The following is a 17,106-nucleotide window of genomic DNA, read 5'->3' on the forward strand; positions in this document are numbered from 1 at the left end:
GGAGGCGGGTTTAATCGCCCCCCCCCCCCTGGTTATGGCAGTGTTATATGTGCATAGGTTGAAGTTAGGAAGTGAGAGTATGCGTGCGTGCATTTGGTAAAGTGAGTGAGTGAGTGAGTGAGTGAGTGAGTGAGTGAGTGAGTGAGTGAGTGAGTGAGTGAGTGAGTGAGTGAGTGAGTGAGTGAGTGAGTGAGTGAGTGAGTGAGTGAGTGAGTGAGTGAGTGAGTGAGTGAGTGCAATAGATGGAGGAAGGGAGTGTGTGCACACACGTGTGCGCTTCTTATACATTTCCACCCCAACCACCATAGAGCTATGTGTGCTTAAACCGGTCGAATCACCGCAAGGTTGCATGACCTTTTTCTTCCTTTTTCCTTTCCCCCATCGTATTCTACCTCATATCCTCTCTTGTAATCCTGTAGCATACGAAAAGGAAATCAGGGGATTCTCATACGTCAGTGTTGTCTTTCTTTGCAGGGTGATTTACCCTTCAGGACCAGGGGGTTTAGAAGTTGAATACCTGCGCTATCCTCTTCGTAAAGGTAAGGAGCCCCGTTGTTCTTGTGGAAATGCACGAATGTACTGCGGAGAAGTATTTATTGTAGGAAATGTAGGGAGGTTTACTTGAGTCAGTTCGACCTGGCCTGCTAGTCCGCACAGGAGAGGAGTGACGAGAACATGAAAAGGGACGCGTAACCACCTAACTCAGTGGTTTTCCTGCAGTCTCGAGTTTAGTATATGCGCTTGGAATAAAGACCCTAACAGCTCTTTCTTCAAGCTGTTTTTTGTTGCTATATCCAGAAATTGCGGCCGTGACAACTTTTGGCCAATGCGAGCCACTATGGAATAAAGCTTCTTCCAGTGTGGTCCGTAGAGTGGGCTGTCGAAGATGTTGTGTTGAAGAAACTGGGCCTTTTTTTTTTTTTCTAGTATGGGTAGCACTGCCGATAAGATGTGCGTAGCGCCGAGTGATGGTGGCGTCCAAGCGAATCCAATGAAGCGTGTTTGCTTGGCTTCGTTCGACTTAGCCCCGCCACGGTGGTCTAGTGGTTATGGCGCTCGACTGCTGACCCGAAGGTCGCGGGATCGAATCCCGGCCGCGGCGGCTGCATTTTCGATGGAGGCGAAAATGTTTGAGGCCCGTGTACTTAGATTTAGGTGCACGTTAAAGAACCCCAGGTGGTCGAAATTTCCGGAGCCCTCCACTACGGCGTCTCTCATAATCATATCTTGGTTTTGGGACGTTAAACCCCAGATATTATTATTATTATTCGTTCGACTTTGGCCGAAATACGAATAGTACACTTAGTGAGTACTTATTGTAGTACCGTGTACCCAATGGGCCGTGATGGAGCCCAGTAAAATGTGGTGAAATCTCTCGCGAACAAACACTGAGAGAACCGCTTTGTCTTTAGGTGCACATCAGAACCACACTTACTCTTCACTCACGAGAGATTACACTGTAGCGCATTCGATGTGGAATGACAAACGCAGATAGAAGGAGTAAACCAAACTACTGTTACACGCGGACCAAGTATGCGCGTTTCCAGATTGCTTTTTCATCTCTGCATAGTAATTAAGAAAATAATCAGCACCCCTGATTAATATACTATGAAAGCGATAAATACACAAATCGCGTGTTAAATGGTTCTTGCACGCATCTGCTGCAATTTCCTGACATCGTCGGCTGCCAACCATATGACGTAAAGGTAACAATCGTCTTTTCTATCGTATTTCACCAGTCGAGAAATCATGCCCGCTTCCATATCATGTTTTCCGAAATTTTCCTGTATACTAGAATCCTGTATCTGAACGTGAGGATAGCGTTCGCAGGTCAATTTCAAAGCGTTGCGAAATCGCGGTTTTCTGCAGAAGTGTCCTTTGGTGATTGTTTCGCTAGTTACTGCAAGACGAAATGATGCGGCTGCTTGCAGCAGTTCGCGTTATTCAAGTTTTCCGGCACTGTCTGTAATAATACTAATATCTGGGGTTTAACGCCCCGAAGCCACGATATGATTATGAGAGACGTCGTACTAGAGGGCTCCGGAAATTTCGACCACCTGGGATTCTTTAACGCGCACCTAATTATAAGTACACGAGTCTCAAATATTTTCGCCCCATCGAAAATGCAGGCGCCGCTGCCGGAATTCGATCCCGCGACCTTCGGGTCAGCAGTCGAGCGCCATAACCACTAGACCACCGTGGCGGGGTGGCACTGTCTGTAACGACACAAAAAGTATATGCTATTGGTGACCCTGACACACTCGACTATGCAAGGGGACAAGTTCTGGACAAGTGAAAACCATGTGGTGCCCAGCGTCGTAAAACTTCTAGTAGCATTAAAATGCATGCTGTTGCATAGTTCAGTGCCTCATTATTCAACTACATAATATTATAAGCGACCGAAAAAAGCTGTTTCGAATTCAAAACGATCAAACTTTACATTGCAAATTCGCGGCTGAGGACGCCATATGCGGTTTGACAATAGGATAACTAGATTACGTGACGACAATCGAGGCGAAGCAGGTGGGAGTGGGAGTGGGGGGGAGGGAGGGGGAGAGGGGGGGGTCACCAACTTCAGAGCAAATATATGACCCAAGACATCCGCGGACCGGCAGCGTTGCCGTTGCATTTTGCATATCAGTCGCCGAGATACCCATGAGTGCTAGAGTTTAAAATAATAATAAATAAGGAAATGCAGTCGCCCATGTCTAACGCGTGCAAAAAGGAGTGCTTCCCATGAACGCGTGAGAAACCTAACCATGGCGTCATAAGACCTGCACAAGGTGCGCAACAAAAAGTCATAATCAGAAAAAAAAAAAACAACGGTCTCGGGAACCGAAAGCAATTTCGTTGCCGACACTTTCACACTGCTGCGCTTGCGCCGTCGCTGTTGTCCTGTATGTGGAGGGTTAAGATCACAGGCGTTTAACAGCATGCTTACCAAGTGGTGCGATTATATCATTGCAACTGTTGCGAAACATGCTCAGTAGCGTAAGAACACTGCATAACGTGCTACACACGACAAATGCCCAGCACAGACCATTTCCTGTTCGTATGCTTGCTTTATTAAGGCACCACCCATATAAGATCATGCGTTTTAATTAGTCACATTCAATGGCAAATAGCGCGGAAGATAATATCGCTAATGAAACAGATTCGTGCAATAATTGCGGCTCGATAACCGTCTTTATCTGCGGGAACTAATGCGCATGTCGAAATTCGTCTGTGGGGTCATCGAGCATGGTACCGCGTTTTCGTCTTCCTTATAACGTCGAACGTTTCATTCTTTGGACTTGAACGCATTGGGGGAGAGGAGTTACGGAGTCGACCTCTATTGGACACGCCTCGATTGCGTGCTATGAAGGATACCGCCGGCGCGCTGCCCATAGCCTTGGCTCTGCACTGCATCGTATGCTATACTTTTGAGTTGTTAAACGGAGTTGATCGCATGCTGTTTTTCGAGACAACGGTTCTTGACCGAGCGAGTACAACGATGACATTGAACCACGGCGTACCAGGCCCGCAGAAGGTAACGCAGGCGTTACTCCAGTTTGCGCAATTAGCTGGTCTCAGGAATCAACTGATGAACAGCTCGGTATGTTCATTGCTAGTGCCTTTATTGCCCCTATTCTATTCTTTTCATTCACCAAATTATACTACTGTTTTCCTACCCCGCTGCACTCGGATGGTCGATTTCATTGATGATGTTGGCGAAGCGAAGCGCGGGACATTGACGAAGCGAGAAAAGGAATAGCATGGCGAGAGGATCGTTAAATTGTAGCAGTGCTGTTTTGTTCTAGTAAAGATGCATACGCTTGAAGTATTAGCGAACTTATTTTAGGATCATGTTGCTAATGCCGGCCATTCTCAGCGACGTGGTCGTGCCATATCGGGTCGAATTTACAAGATTCATGATTAGAAAAGACAAGGAGGTTTGTATTCACACTATTATTATTATTATTATTATTATTATTATTATTATTATATTATTATTATTATTATTATTATTATTATTATTATTATTATTATTTAGCTGGAGTGCTGTCCTAAAATAAATCGGAACTCTCGGTGTCTGGTATCACTTCTTTTTAACTACTTTCAATTGATAAGAAAAAAAAAATGCACCTGGTGTCACTAACAGGTGCCAATGTCTTCTGAGGAAGTGAAATTAAAGAAATCACTAACTCTGGAGTTTTCTTTCCTTTTTTTTTCTTTTTGGCAGACAGCTAAGCCCCTCAGTTTTTTTCCCACGGTACAATACAAAACGTCGAAATGAAATATTCTTGTCCTGAATCTATTACCGTATTTCGTCTTCTACAGAAGGCGCGACACTTTCTTTTTTTTTGCGAAGCTTCTGCCACTTCCTTTTTTTGCTCACGCGAATGCTGCCTGATGTAAAGTAGAAGTGACTACTTTGCAATTCATGCGCGGGATCGGCATCTCAGTGCGAACCATAGCTCGGTTGCCCAACAAGGCGGTAAGCGTGTCTCTTCTTCGACTTGTTTTGCTGAATTGGTCGGGTAGACATAAAAAATGTGTTCCCGAATGATAGGTTTCTGGAAACTTCTGAAGACTTAATATATATATATATATATATATATATATATATATATATATATATATATATATATATATATATATTAAAAAGGGGGGGGGGGTGATAGTAACGCAGGAAATGTAGCCAGTACTTAGCCCGATTAGTTTATTACCATTTTCGTGCTTCATCACATGCACATACATGTCGGTTTCGCTTCTGCCTGCCCTTTTGTGGGCTCAGTGTAAAAGTAAAATTTTTCCATCGCTTGCACACGTGAACGCACGAACACGAACAGATTTCCATACAAAGCCTTCAATGTATACAGTGAAGGTTTTGCATGAAGAAAAAGAAGGAAAGATTTTTTTTTTTCTGATGATCGAACGCGGGAAGTTCTGCAAGATGGTGTGCGGAAAGAAAGAAATCGCAGCTTCGGTGAATCTACGGAAGCGGACGAGGAAAAGCAGAACGTACGGACGTTAACGTTTCTGCGGTGTGTTTAAAGCCGCAATCGCACTGAACGTATTGCTGGCGTGGTCTGAAGACGACGGGCTCTCACGTGCTCATTTCACGGCCCGCGTGACTTGAAATACTGGATACGCGATAGTGTCGCATAGAAGTCGACCATTGTCCCCTTTGTATTCGTATCCAGTTTCAAAGCCACACATTTGATAGTTGTGGGATTTCTCATGGACGGAATTTGGGTGTGCGCTGCTTTTCTGTTGCAGTATATTGTGGTACCATGCCCACTGCCCAGCCTCAAAGCCTTCTTAAAAGGTGAATAATTAGTAAATAATTATGGGTGTTGAAAGTAAACTTTAATAATTTGGCGTATAAGTTTTCCGTCTATCCAGATGATTGTGCATGTGAGGGGTAGTTGGAAAACCATACAGAATAAAAAATCGCCCATAGGTAACCTATACAAATCATTCAGTTCTAGAGGCACGCATGAAGACGCCATGAAAGGGAAGGATGTCCATGTATTGAGCCGTCTTTTATGGTATACTTTTTTTTTAATAGACTGTGTATTTCTGTAGAGAGAGACTTCTTGTGGTACCCAAAAATCTGCTCGGGTTGTATTTTGGCTCTGCAATCGCACAAATTTGAAGTGAACGACACCACTTTTCACTATCGCCCACCCTGCGATTTCTTTGACAGCGCTGCGAGAGCGCAAGCTTTATCGCGGTTGTCGGCGTTGTTCAGACGCGCGGAAACGGAAGCCGCCAGCGGAGAACAATGATTGGCGGTCCGAGCATAGCCTCACCTATGAGCGCCGGATGTGCTGTTATGATATGTGGAAGTGCGCAACTGCGCTTCTTTTCTTGTCCGTTATGTTGTGCTTTCCTTCCTTCCGCGTCATTGCACAGTTCTGCAATCTAAATTCACTGTCACTGCGGTTGCACTCAACTTTTTGGGGTGTTTGGGACGGGGCCACCTCTGATGCTGCCTAAATAGATGCATGTAAGAAGCAGGAAGGCTTTTTCGAGACAATCACTGGACCAACTTGAAAGATATTTGTTGCATATGAGAGAGAATCTAAAGTTCTATTGACTGCTGAAAGCAGAATTTTGCCTTGAGCTTGTAATGTTTTTTACATAAATTGCCTAAATTTCGTCGGTTATAAAATAAAAACACCAAATTTGCAAGTCTGTATACTCTGTACTAAGATGGTATGCTGCAGTTACGTGAAATGCACCTGTTGGGGCATCTAAAACTGACAATCCTTAATCTTTATATGGGAATATACAGCTTATGTGAATTTGTTTCATTGTTTATGAGGGATTAGCAAAAATGATACTCACATGTAAGTAGCAAACCTTACAGCAAAATGTAATGCATCGGTTTTGTCTGATTTAGATGTATGGTTGGGATGGTTGGTTGGTTGTCTTACGGGGTTTAACAAACGACTCGGTTCTATTTCTATTATCTCGATGACGAGTCAGTTGATCAATATCGATTGTTCTTATAATAACCAAGTGTTTATTCTTACGATCCTCCCTCACAGCGAATAGTAGCACTCAGTATATACGTACGCTGAATTTTGTAGTGACAGCTCGCATAAACTTGGGTTGGCATCATTGCTTTCGCGATACGGGCTGAATAATGAACGAACTGGACTGGTGGCCCGACGAGAGCGGTCCCTCAATGGCCCTGTTCTATCACTACTTCCTGCCGTCAACTTACGTAACTGCTCCCTGATTTAGGTGACCTGCCGTTATGAAATACTCTTCGAACCCAACTATGGCCTATGTCTCAAGGTATCGACATTCTTGTTTTCGTTCGGCACGATTGGCGTTTTGATACAAAGGTAAATAAAGTAATTTTTACTCCTATTATGTCGTCCAAATACCTGCCTTAAACCTTTATCATCCTAAGGCTATTCTGGCGCCTTTCCGTCCTGCATCCAATCTGTAGAGACGTGACGATCGATCACTTTTTCTTATTCATCTCCTTGTTTTTCATCTTTAACAAAAAGCAATTCAAAGAGCGTTTTAAATAACTAGGAGGCAAAAGAAATTGTCCCCTTCCGTACGTTCTCTTAGGTAGTCTCCTTTCCTTGGCACTCGCACAGAGATGCTTGATTAGTGGGTATATGTTTAGCTGTTTCGAGGCGTTTAAAAAAAATGTAGTGCCGAGGTAATTTTCCATTATGTCTTCCCGAAAATGTCTGTAGATTTAATTAATTGCTTCTCTCCTAGCACTAATCGAGTATAGGCTATTCTTTCGCACAGAGTATGTGCCATCAGTGATGGAAGACAAAATAAAACACAGCTTTACGCGATATGTATTAAACTCGCTTCGCGCGTCGCTAGTGGTTATGGTGATACGTGGTCAATGGCTGCGGAGCCCAGACGAAAAACGGCGGCTGCCGTTAGCTCCGGGGCTGATTCAACGCGAGCCTTATCTGTGCCCGATTAACCTGCGGCATATTGAGTTTAGAGAACACTACAAGTCGTATCCCCGAGAAGGTTATGGTCCGGCCTATACTGCATCAGGAATGCAGCAGCACGCCAATGTATTGGCGGTCGTATTATCTCCGGCGTATACGAAAGGCTCTATAGGAGCATAGAGGTACATATCGGCTAGCTGCGCTTCGCAACGGCGTCTCGCAGAATGAGACAGCGAGGAGCTGCAAGAAAAGAAGAAACATTCCGAGGGCTAGCTGAAGCAGTCAATCGCGTTTATGGGCCCGTTTCTTTCCGGATGGGGCCAGACGGACCGGGTGGACGCCGTTAGGCTAGCCAGTGGCTGTGCAGGTGGCGGTGCGAGAAACATCGCCATGGACGCATTGCTGTGACGGCGGGAAATAGACGCCCCAAAAGGCCTAAGGCGACCTGGCAGTCTGCACGGAGCGTGAAAACAAGATGGAAAGAAAGAGGGAGAGGGGGCATTGAGAGGAATAGAGGGATAATGATGTAGAGAAAGCTGGGAAGTTTAGCCAGGGATAATTCCTGATGCATTCCTGATGCATTTTTCTGCGCATTGGGACGGCTGAGGGACGCAAAGAGAAACAGAGAAAATGAGCGCATACGACGCAAATCCTCAGTCTTGCACACAATCTTGCGGTAATGAGTGTTCTTCTGAAAGCGAAAGTAGATATCAGGAGACTTGAGCAGCGTAGGTATATCTTTATGTGTTATATTAAGGGGCAGTGACGTAGGACTTTTTTTTTTCGCTGATATTGGAACGACTGTTGTGTCTATCAAACACTACACAGACTACTTTTCCTCTCGCCATAGCGACGGTCATGGCAAGCATAAGGCGTGCGACTATCTTCACAGGTGCATGTAGTACGTGTTGCACGTGGAGCTGTCGGTCATTTTAATGAGCAAAACGTGAGTTAGCAAATGTAACAGTTAGAAGCAAGTAGTGCAGCGCAGGAGATCTATTCGCATTGGGGTAATTCAGGCGGTAGACAGGTTGCAGGTCTAGGATAACGAATGTAGACGAGGGATGTTGTAGACCTTCGACTTCAGCAGAGATAACTCGCTTTCAGTGCACGCCGAGTGTAACCAAGCTGCGGCGTCACTTCGTCATGGCAGAATCAGAGCACGCCGACGGCTCTCATTTACAGATCTGGCGGTTTCGTCGGCTTTATCATTGCCGTCAATCCCGTATTGTTATGGTAGCCATATAAAATGTACGTCGTGTCCTTTGATAATAGGTCCGTCGAATCTTCGAAGCCAGCTGCTCATTTAGTAGGCGGATCTTTGTAATTTTTACAGTTTTAGGGCCTTCATTGGAGTTACAAAATACTCTATTTGTTGGGGGGTTGCTGACGCTTTCTTTGTTTTTAATTCAAAGACCTTAAAGGCCCATGCACGCGCTGCATTGGTGCGATGCGATGCATCAGTGATATTTACAGTACATTCATTCAAACAGATAATACATATTAAAATAAAAATAAAAAGAAGAACATGAAATAAAAACAGAACAAAAGAAGAAGACGAGAGAAAAGCAGTACGACACATCCTAATCCTAGATGACCCACACGGTCATTAAACAATGGATGTTTACGCAAAATGTCAAGCCTACTTAGAATGCTTAATTCAAATGCTTGCTAAACTAGGTAAACATTCCAGCAGACATTGCATGTAGCAATACGTAAAAAGTTAAAGCAGCAGAAGGAAATCGATGTTAATCTAAAGGAAAACCACGTGGCCAAGGAACATCAAAATGTGGTGATAAAAAAAAAGTTAAAAAGAAAGAAAGAGCACAAGAACACACTGACATCTTGAACGAATGAACAAGAGGATCCTACGTGCGAGTATATAATGTTTTAGTTTGGCTATAAATTTACCATGGTCTAGAGCGGATACGTTTCCATTTGGTAATACATTTGGGGTCATGCCACGCCAAACGTATCAGCCATTTTTGCAACGATCCCAAATGTACTCGAAAAAAATCGTGCTGAGTTCTTGCATTGAAAACAGTGAACTTATAGAATATTTCCGACAAAACAAAAATTTTGGTCACGCGGTAGCCTTCTGAATCTCGCTGAATATCATATCAGTGTTGTTTGTCAGAAAACTTATTCTGAGAGTATCGTTTCAATACCAAATTTGGTTTAGATACTAAGCAAAGGCGTTTGTGTAAGGTGTGTGAAGCGCAATAATGTTACTGCGGTTTTTCAGTATCGAATAACGGAAAGGTGGACGAGTTGGTTAGGGTTCATAGTGAAGTGTAAGGGGCAGCGCTAGAACGAATACAAGGACGGGAAAGACAGGACATGAAATAAAAGGAGTCATATACGCCTCCAGAAAATTTGCCAAAATGTTCCATGTTTGTATTGTTTTCCTTATAATATTGCGCTATGTATGAATGTTTGAGTAATGAATACTTACTCTACAGAAGGTATATTTTGTGTTAAAAATGTTTTCAGACCAGTGATGTTTCTAAACTTTACGAGAAGAAATCACAAATTCGAGAAAATCATCATTTTGGTCCACACTGAGACGCAATTTACGCCACGTGCTGCTCCAATTAAAAATTAGCTTTATACCTCAATCGAAAGCAAATAAATAGTTCTTCTTGTATTGCAAGTTTTATCATTACAATTTTTGTTTTAGGGAGCAAATAATTTTTGAAGTTCCCAGTTGACGGCTATCCTCCCTTTTTGGTCATACGGCAGCTTCCTCATTGAAGTTCCTCATTCTACGGGGCTGGCGAAGAGGGCTTAATTTTAGACCTGGGCAAGTCCACAGCAAATGTGTCACTGTCACATCGCGCTTTCCTTCGCTTCATTATCTATTGGCTTCATATGTTTGAATTCGGTGTTAGTCATGCAGTGTAGTCAAAATACTAACAGTGGAGCTTTCATTTCCCGCTCGAGCGGGAAAACCATCAGAAACTCTACAGGTGATAAAGAACATAAAATTAGATTGTATGCAACATGTATGCCGAAATTCACTCGGCGTTTGCCCTGGATCGACGTCAGCCGTTGCGAGCAGCTGTCACATGAGGTAAGCTCTTCACTTCATCGTTGATGTTTTAGCTGCGAGCCATGAAAACACCCACTGTATCGATTTGCCCTTCTTCAGACGGGTAGCGTCACAACTCCAGTGTGAACAAAATAATCAACCGTTCGGAATCAGGCGGCTTGGTTGCAACGTGGCGACTGCGAGACAGCTTACGACACAGGCCTCACCGGCAGGCACAGTGCGTGCGCCGCGTCGATGTTGCCCGCTGGTTCTCTCCTCGATAGAAACGGGCAGGAGTGGCTATGAGCTCCTCGCTGTGACATTACGGCCGTGACGCTCAGCTTCGCTTTGTGGTAATGTCTTGTTTGTGGTTGTTCGTCTTCCATTTGGGGCCAATGCTCCGCGTAGTGGTCGTCGACGCTCTATACAGAGCCTCTTCTCGTGTGAGCGCCAGAAATACTCCCTCCTTCACCACATCACAACCGCGTTCCATGCAAAAGCGCTTGATGTCCTGTAAGAGCACAAGACGACTATGCTGTCACGGAAAGCGCCCTCGTAGCCACACTGCGAGAGTCTCACGTAGTTACGTCAGAGTATCAAGCTATCACATTTGTGCCGCCCATGAGCAAATGGAGCAAAGTTAACGCAGCAGGACAATGCGGAGCATGTAGTGTGATACATACTCGATGCCCAGAAATGTATCCACGCTAGTCAGCGTCAATCTAGCATAAGGTGAGTTACTTTCAGCAATGATATGACATGTACGAATTTAAGCAGGCATTATGCTGTAATCCATATCGCTGCTCCTTTCTATTCTGGTGATAACGCAAGCGAATCAGCATGTCAGTATACTACTTGAGAAATGCGACAGTGGGGGGGGGGGGGGTCCACTTTCGCCCGAAATGCAAAGCATTAACCCCGTTTAGCAATTAGACAACTGCATGAAATAAGGTTTAGCAAACATTAACCTTACTAAACTGATGAACCAGCATTGTTGTCACGCTCACAGGACAAACGGAACAAGCAGTAACGCTTTCGTTTGGGCTAGTTGGTGTAAACTTGGAACGTTATGCACGGCTGCGCTAAAAAACACGGACAAGGAAGAGGTGTACACGGAACAAACAGCTTCGTGCACAAGATACACCAATCCAGCTCACCAGAACGCTACTGTACTCATGAAGATAATGTTGGGCATATTCTCTAGGAATGCGTAAAGTACGCAAATGGAAGAAAAAAACTTGCAGAAGAAACTAACATGTTTCGACAGGCACCCTTTCACCTGATCAGGGCAGTTTAGGGGGACTGACAAACCACAGTACTGACAACACACCGCCTCAATACAAGTGCACACCGCCTCAGTACTTAAATAAGTGGAAACCCTAAGTCAATGTAAACTATTATCCTAGTCTGGCAAAGTCCCACCTATACCCACAGAGGACATGCGCCTCCGTAATTCACAATAAAGGTCTTTCCATCCATCCATCTCACATTACAGAAATTACTTGGACCAGTGGCCTGAAAAGCATGCATCTTCAGCAAAAGGCAAACATCTTCCTGAAATACTTCTTAGTGGACACTGGACTAGACTAAGTGCTTGTGATTAACAGCTATGTGCTACTACATATGGAATGATATGTTAGTCCGTATACTGTGGGCCAAACTAGAAATGAGTGTTTGTGAACGCTTTATTGCAATGTGAACGCCTGCAAGTGAACTGTACATTACCATGTTATTTTTTTTAACTTGTTTCAGCTTGCTATATGTTGTTTGCTTGTTCATTTTTTAATTTGGGTAACTACATTTTTTTTTCGTTTTCGCTGCAGAACTTATAGAAATGGAGTAACAGAGGTGATAAAAACCTCAACCTCTCCACAGCGAGCCAGTTAAAACAAAATAAAATAGAACAGAACAGAACAGAACAGAACAGAACAGAAATCTCACTCCAGTCGCGAGCATACGCTGTCACAACGCTGGCGCAATGAAGAGCGCCGTCAGCGGGGAGCGAGCGCTTCGTGTTGCCTCTCTCTTCATCACGTTGCAGAAACTACATCACACGACTTTCAGCCCTAAACCCACGGGAAGACAGTGCGCATAAGATACCAGTCATCTCGGCTTGTCTTTATAGCCTTTGCACTCGCCGCAAATTACCTCCAAGAGACGGCGGGCAGACCACGTATGCGCTCAACCGCGCGTACAACCATGTCGGGCAGCGACCGGGCTAAAGGAGACGCGTGTCAGTAGCGCAGGCGGGAAGACGGTGCTACTGGCATGCGTCTGGATGGGAAGCAACCATCCTTGTGGCCTCATCATTGCTAGCTTTCCCACAGCATACAGAGCACGGGGCCGCGATCTTAGCACTCTTCGACTTTAACGTAACATCTAGGCGATAACGATCATGAAATGGTTCGAGTGTCCACATAACTTGTATGAGAACGAAAAACAGAACAGGAGAGTTGGATTCTTTCGACCCTGCATGCACTAGTGGTGAAAACTGGAGTGAGCGTCATATGTCGTCTCTTGTGTTGTTTTTTTTTATGAGCCTTCGTGCCACTGATACCGTGCCACTGACATCGTGCACCAGTGGCGTTAGCTAAATGACCGCGAGAAAACTGTCTCAGTTTCAGATGCGTCAAGCCTAAGGACAACTGTAGTCTCGTTCAGCGCACTATTTCAAGATTAGGGAATTTCTGAAATATATATTATATTCGCGGTGGTAGCTTTCGACTCAGGCGCCGGCAGTGAATGAGAAAGAATCGCAAACTGAATACAGTTGAAAAATGTCGATTGAAAGGCGTAGCATCGCACTAACGTATATAGCATCTTGCACATGTACGTGAAAATGCGTTGCGCGCCACTCTGCTATATTTGTTTGCACGGGAAACAAAGCTACCCTGACATACTGGCAGATTTTCCCAATCACTTCGTTTCACTGCGCGTCGATGACGGTAGATCACTGTCTAGCAGATTTTCCGGCAACAACTACCAAGAATGAGACTCCTGCCTGTTCCCGGCGACGCCCCAAGACGTGCCTAATGAGTCCTGCAATCACACTGTGGTGATTATTGACTCCCGCCACCTTCTTTCCCGTACGTAGCGTTGTCTCTGCCTTGGTTAAACGTATGCTGATGCTCTACTTAGCGTAATGAGTTCCCAGTCATTAGAGCGGGCATTGTGTTCGCTTGCGGTCCTCCAGTCACGTTCGCCAAGTTGGCACCGCTTCCTCGGCGCGGAGCTGCCGCGGCGTCAGACGGGCGAGGTAGTGAAGACGTGGAGCTCACCGTCGCACTCGCTAACCTTACCGTTCTGCCACCTCTGGAGCGCATATGCAAAAGAAGGTCACGAAACGACTCCGCGTAATCATCATAGCCGTATATTACCTTGCCCTGCTATTTTGCCTCGCCGAACTGTAGGTTTCGTTGCAGAGAATGTTACGTTCTCACGATTTTCAGGCTCACAACATGGAGCCGAGGAATATATATATATATATATATATATATATATATATATATATATATATATATATAATGGACGGAGAAAGATGGAGACTGCCACCTTCCTGCTGCAGTAGTAGGACCACTTGGGTCGAGGTCGTGCTGTCGTGCTGCCTGATGAGCTGAGCTGTGAGCTGTTCAGACGATTACTCCTTACCGAAATGGCTAACGTTCGGTGGCTTCGAAGACGAACCTACATTTCCCCACGATGATTTGCCGTCATTAGCCAGGTGATTGAAAATGAGCTCTGCTGCTCGTTCAGACTTCAGGCGCGCGATATACGTTTTAGGATGGTTTATCAGCTTGTGCTGCTGTTTCCCTATCAGCTGTAACAGAAGCTGTAACATAAGCTAATAATGGAGTAGGGACGCTGGTTGAGACAAGACTTGAGTCTCCATATCTCGCCGTTCAAGCAACCACAATCAAGCATCATGAAGATTACAGGTAATAAAGTGCTCGTATTGCACCTGGCATCACGAACCAACTATGAACGAGCCTCCGAAGGCGAAAAAAAATTACTCACTTGTATTGAGAAAAATGTGCGAGCGTAATTATCATCACACCAGGGCAGCAGCCTCGATACGCAGTGGGAGGACGCATTCATGTCTTATAAGAGCCTTAGTACGAATGATTCACCACAAAGGCTTAAGTACTCTTTTGAAATATCAGCGTCGTGTAAAAATATCTAGAGTGAACTCGCTAACGTTGCCTTCTTTATATTAACCAAGTGTGGCGTCGAACTTCAGTCTAACTAGAAGAAGACATCGAGAGCTCAGCAATGGGCTGTCACAGTAATGCGACGCTGAAGCAGCCGATTAGCGTCTTTGAGCAGCTGTGCTTGCTGGTTCGAACAGGCCTGTGGCTTAAACATCAGTGCAAGTAATGCAGGCTGCGGAAACGAGGCTGGCTGCTGTCGATTAGCCTTGAGGTAGGAAGTAGATGTTGCCATGTGGAGAAGCAGGAACTATTTCTCTCTACGGAGGGTGTACGTCCGGCTACCACCGATGACAAGCACATATTCAGGCTGGTAGCGAAGGCCCAGGACGCGGACCGAGCTCGAGGCATCCGGGACTAAGGACGCCTTTCCTAAGCTCTCTTCTCAAATAAAGACGTTTGTTATCTGTCTCTGCGCTGCCTTTATTTTTAGCTTTCTTCTTTTTTTCCCTCCTCCTGCTGGATTTATGGGCAATCCCGCAATGTAGGTGGAGCCGTATCGAAAGTAACTAACCAACAAACCGATGTGCTAAACTATGGAACGTTTCTCATTGGCTGAAAATCACGCACATGCAGGAAGAAAAACTTTCGTGAGTCGTTTAAGTAATTAAGCGATATGAAATTAAGCCACAGTACATAAAGTCATGTTTGCTTTCACCCTATGCAACGCGTGAGCGTACGCCACAGTTATGTTTTTGCTGTTTATGCACCGCAAAGATCACAACTTCTGCATCAGTTGCGTAGCATTGGCACGCACATGTAGACGAATCAAGGGTTTGACGCCATACCATCTGGTCGCAGAGAACATAGTAACAAAAAAAAAAAAAACACAGACCCGACCAAGGTAAAAAAAAAATGTTTTCCTTTAAAGCACGTTTCGGCTCCCACACGGAAGCGTTGTTCGCAATAACATCAAGAACGCGAAGAACGCGCATTTATAAGCTCATGGTATCACTTTCGCTTGTATGGGGAGAAGAATACCGGTGCTACTGTTTAGCATGATAGTTTTAAAGACTTTCTTCTCCCCATCATCACCCATCATCACTCCTTTTTCCCCTTTCTCTTTCCCCCTGTGCAGAGTAGCGGCTAGTGCGCACTAGCTCAGGCCGACCTCTCTGCCTTCAAATAAAATCTCTCTTAAAGATTTCAAATGCATGCGCGGAAAAAGCTCCGTTTCCGTGGCGATGACGAAGGCGTCCTCCCAGTTTATCTCACGTGCTCGGGAGACAACGTGCTTTGCGACGGCATTGGATGTCAGCCTTTTGTATTCTCGTAATCTCCTTATCGAATTCAACGTCTTCCCCTACGTAGAGACGTTCGCAGTCTGCGCGCAGGATTTTATACACAATCTCGAAAAAGTTCTGACCATCTAATTTCTCCTTCACATTTGTGAAGCTGCTTCCGATATTCCGTCCAGGGACATGTGACACCTGTGCATCACTGGTGCAGAGTACTCGAGTGTGCACCGCACTAAAGCCTAGAACACGCGGAAGCGGCACTCTCTTTGCGGAAGGTTTGCTTGGTTGAACTTGACGTCACTATTGATGATGTGCCCAGTTAACGGACGAAGAAGAGAATCCGCACGCGGCAAGCGCCTGAGGGACGGTCGCCGTCACCCTCTGCGTCTTCCTTCTTGAGAAAGTCTGATGACTTTGGCGGGCGCTCTTTATTTTTTTCTTTAGATATTAACACGTACATGAAGGTGTAATGCTTTATACTCGTTGTGTCACGAGGATACATACACACAAAGTGGCATACGCTGAATGTCTAAATAGTAGAAAATGAAATAAATAGCGTAAGCTGCTCATATCATACGCTATTTAATTAAGACGAAGGTAGGCTTTAGAGGTGCCTATGAGCCGATATTGTGTATTCAGGGTTTAGGAACGCCTTTTTACGCAGAACAGAGGTGCGCCTATTCGCAATGATTTGGCAGTCAGCATAACCGGTTTATCATAAGCTGGTCTGCTGCAACTTAGAAACGGTGTACAGCCGCGCGCAATATGAGTTGCAGCATGGTGCCCGTGGTCAACGCGGCGCCAACACTGCGTGGTGGCACAGACAATCAGTGACGTAATCACTGTTTCGACTGCTGATACTCGCATAACCAATTTCATGTTTGCTGGTGTTGCAGTGTAGGCTTGGTGCCCCTTCAACAATGGCCACCGAGTTGCAACTCATATTCAACGCCACTCTGCACTCGAAGATACGAAATACTCAGAGATATACTGACGCGGAAACCACGAAGAACGCGAAACCCCTGAAAAAAAAGCAAATTAATCTTTGCTTTCCTCGTACACAGTGACGAGGACACGCATGTTTAGACACTTGCGATGTGTTGTAAAAGCTTAGGCTTCTCAAAAAGGACAGCTCTATGAATTTAATAGGTCTTTTTTTTTTCTTCCCAAGCTTGCTTTTCCAAAGAATATCGATTGAAGAAAAACGA

At 45.0% G+C, this 17,106-nt stretch overlaps 1 protein-coding gene across 1 annotated transcript in view; it reads left to right on the forward strand.

Moving 5' to 3' along the window:
* LOC119381606 (uncharacterized) overlaps window positions 1–17,106 on the forward strand; it is a 417,646-nt gene that overhangs the window by 217,770 nt on the left and 182,770 nt on the right. The window contains exon 4 of the mRNA XM_049419611.1: window positions 475–539. Coding sequence (XP_049275568.1) covers window positions 475–539 — 65 coding nt within the window. The remainder of the gene's footprint in view (window positions 1–474; window positions 540–17,106) is intronic.

Source organism: Rhipicephalus sanguineus, chromosome 1 (assembly GCF_013339695.2).
Source record: "Rhipicephalus sanguineus isolate Rsan-2018 chromosome 1, BIME_Rsan_1.4, whole genome shotgun sequence".
Lineage (NCBI taxonomy): Eukaryota > Metazoa > Arthropoda > Arachnida > Ixodida > Ixodidae > Rhipicephalus > Rhipicephalus sanguineus.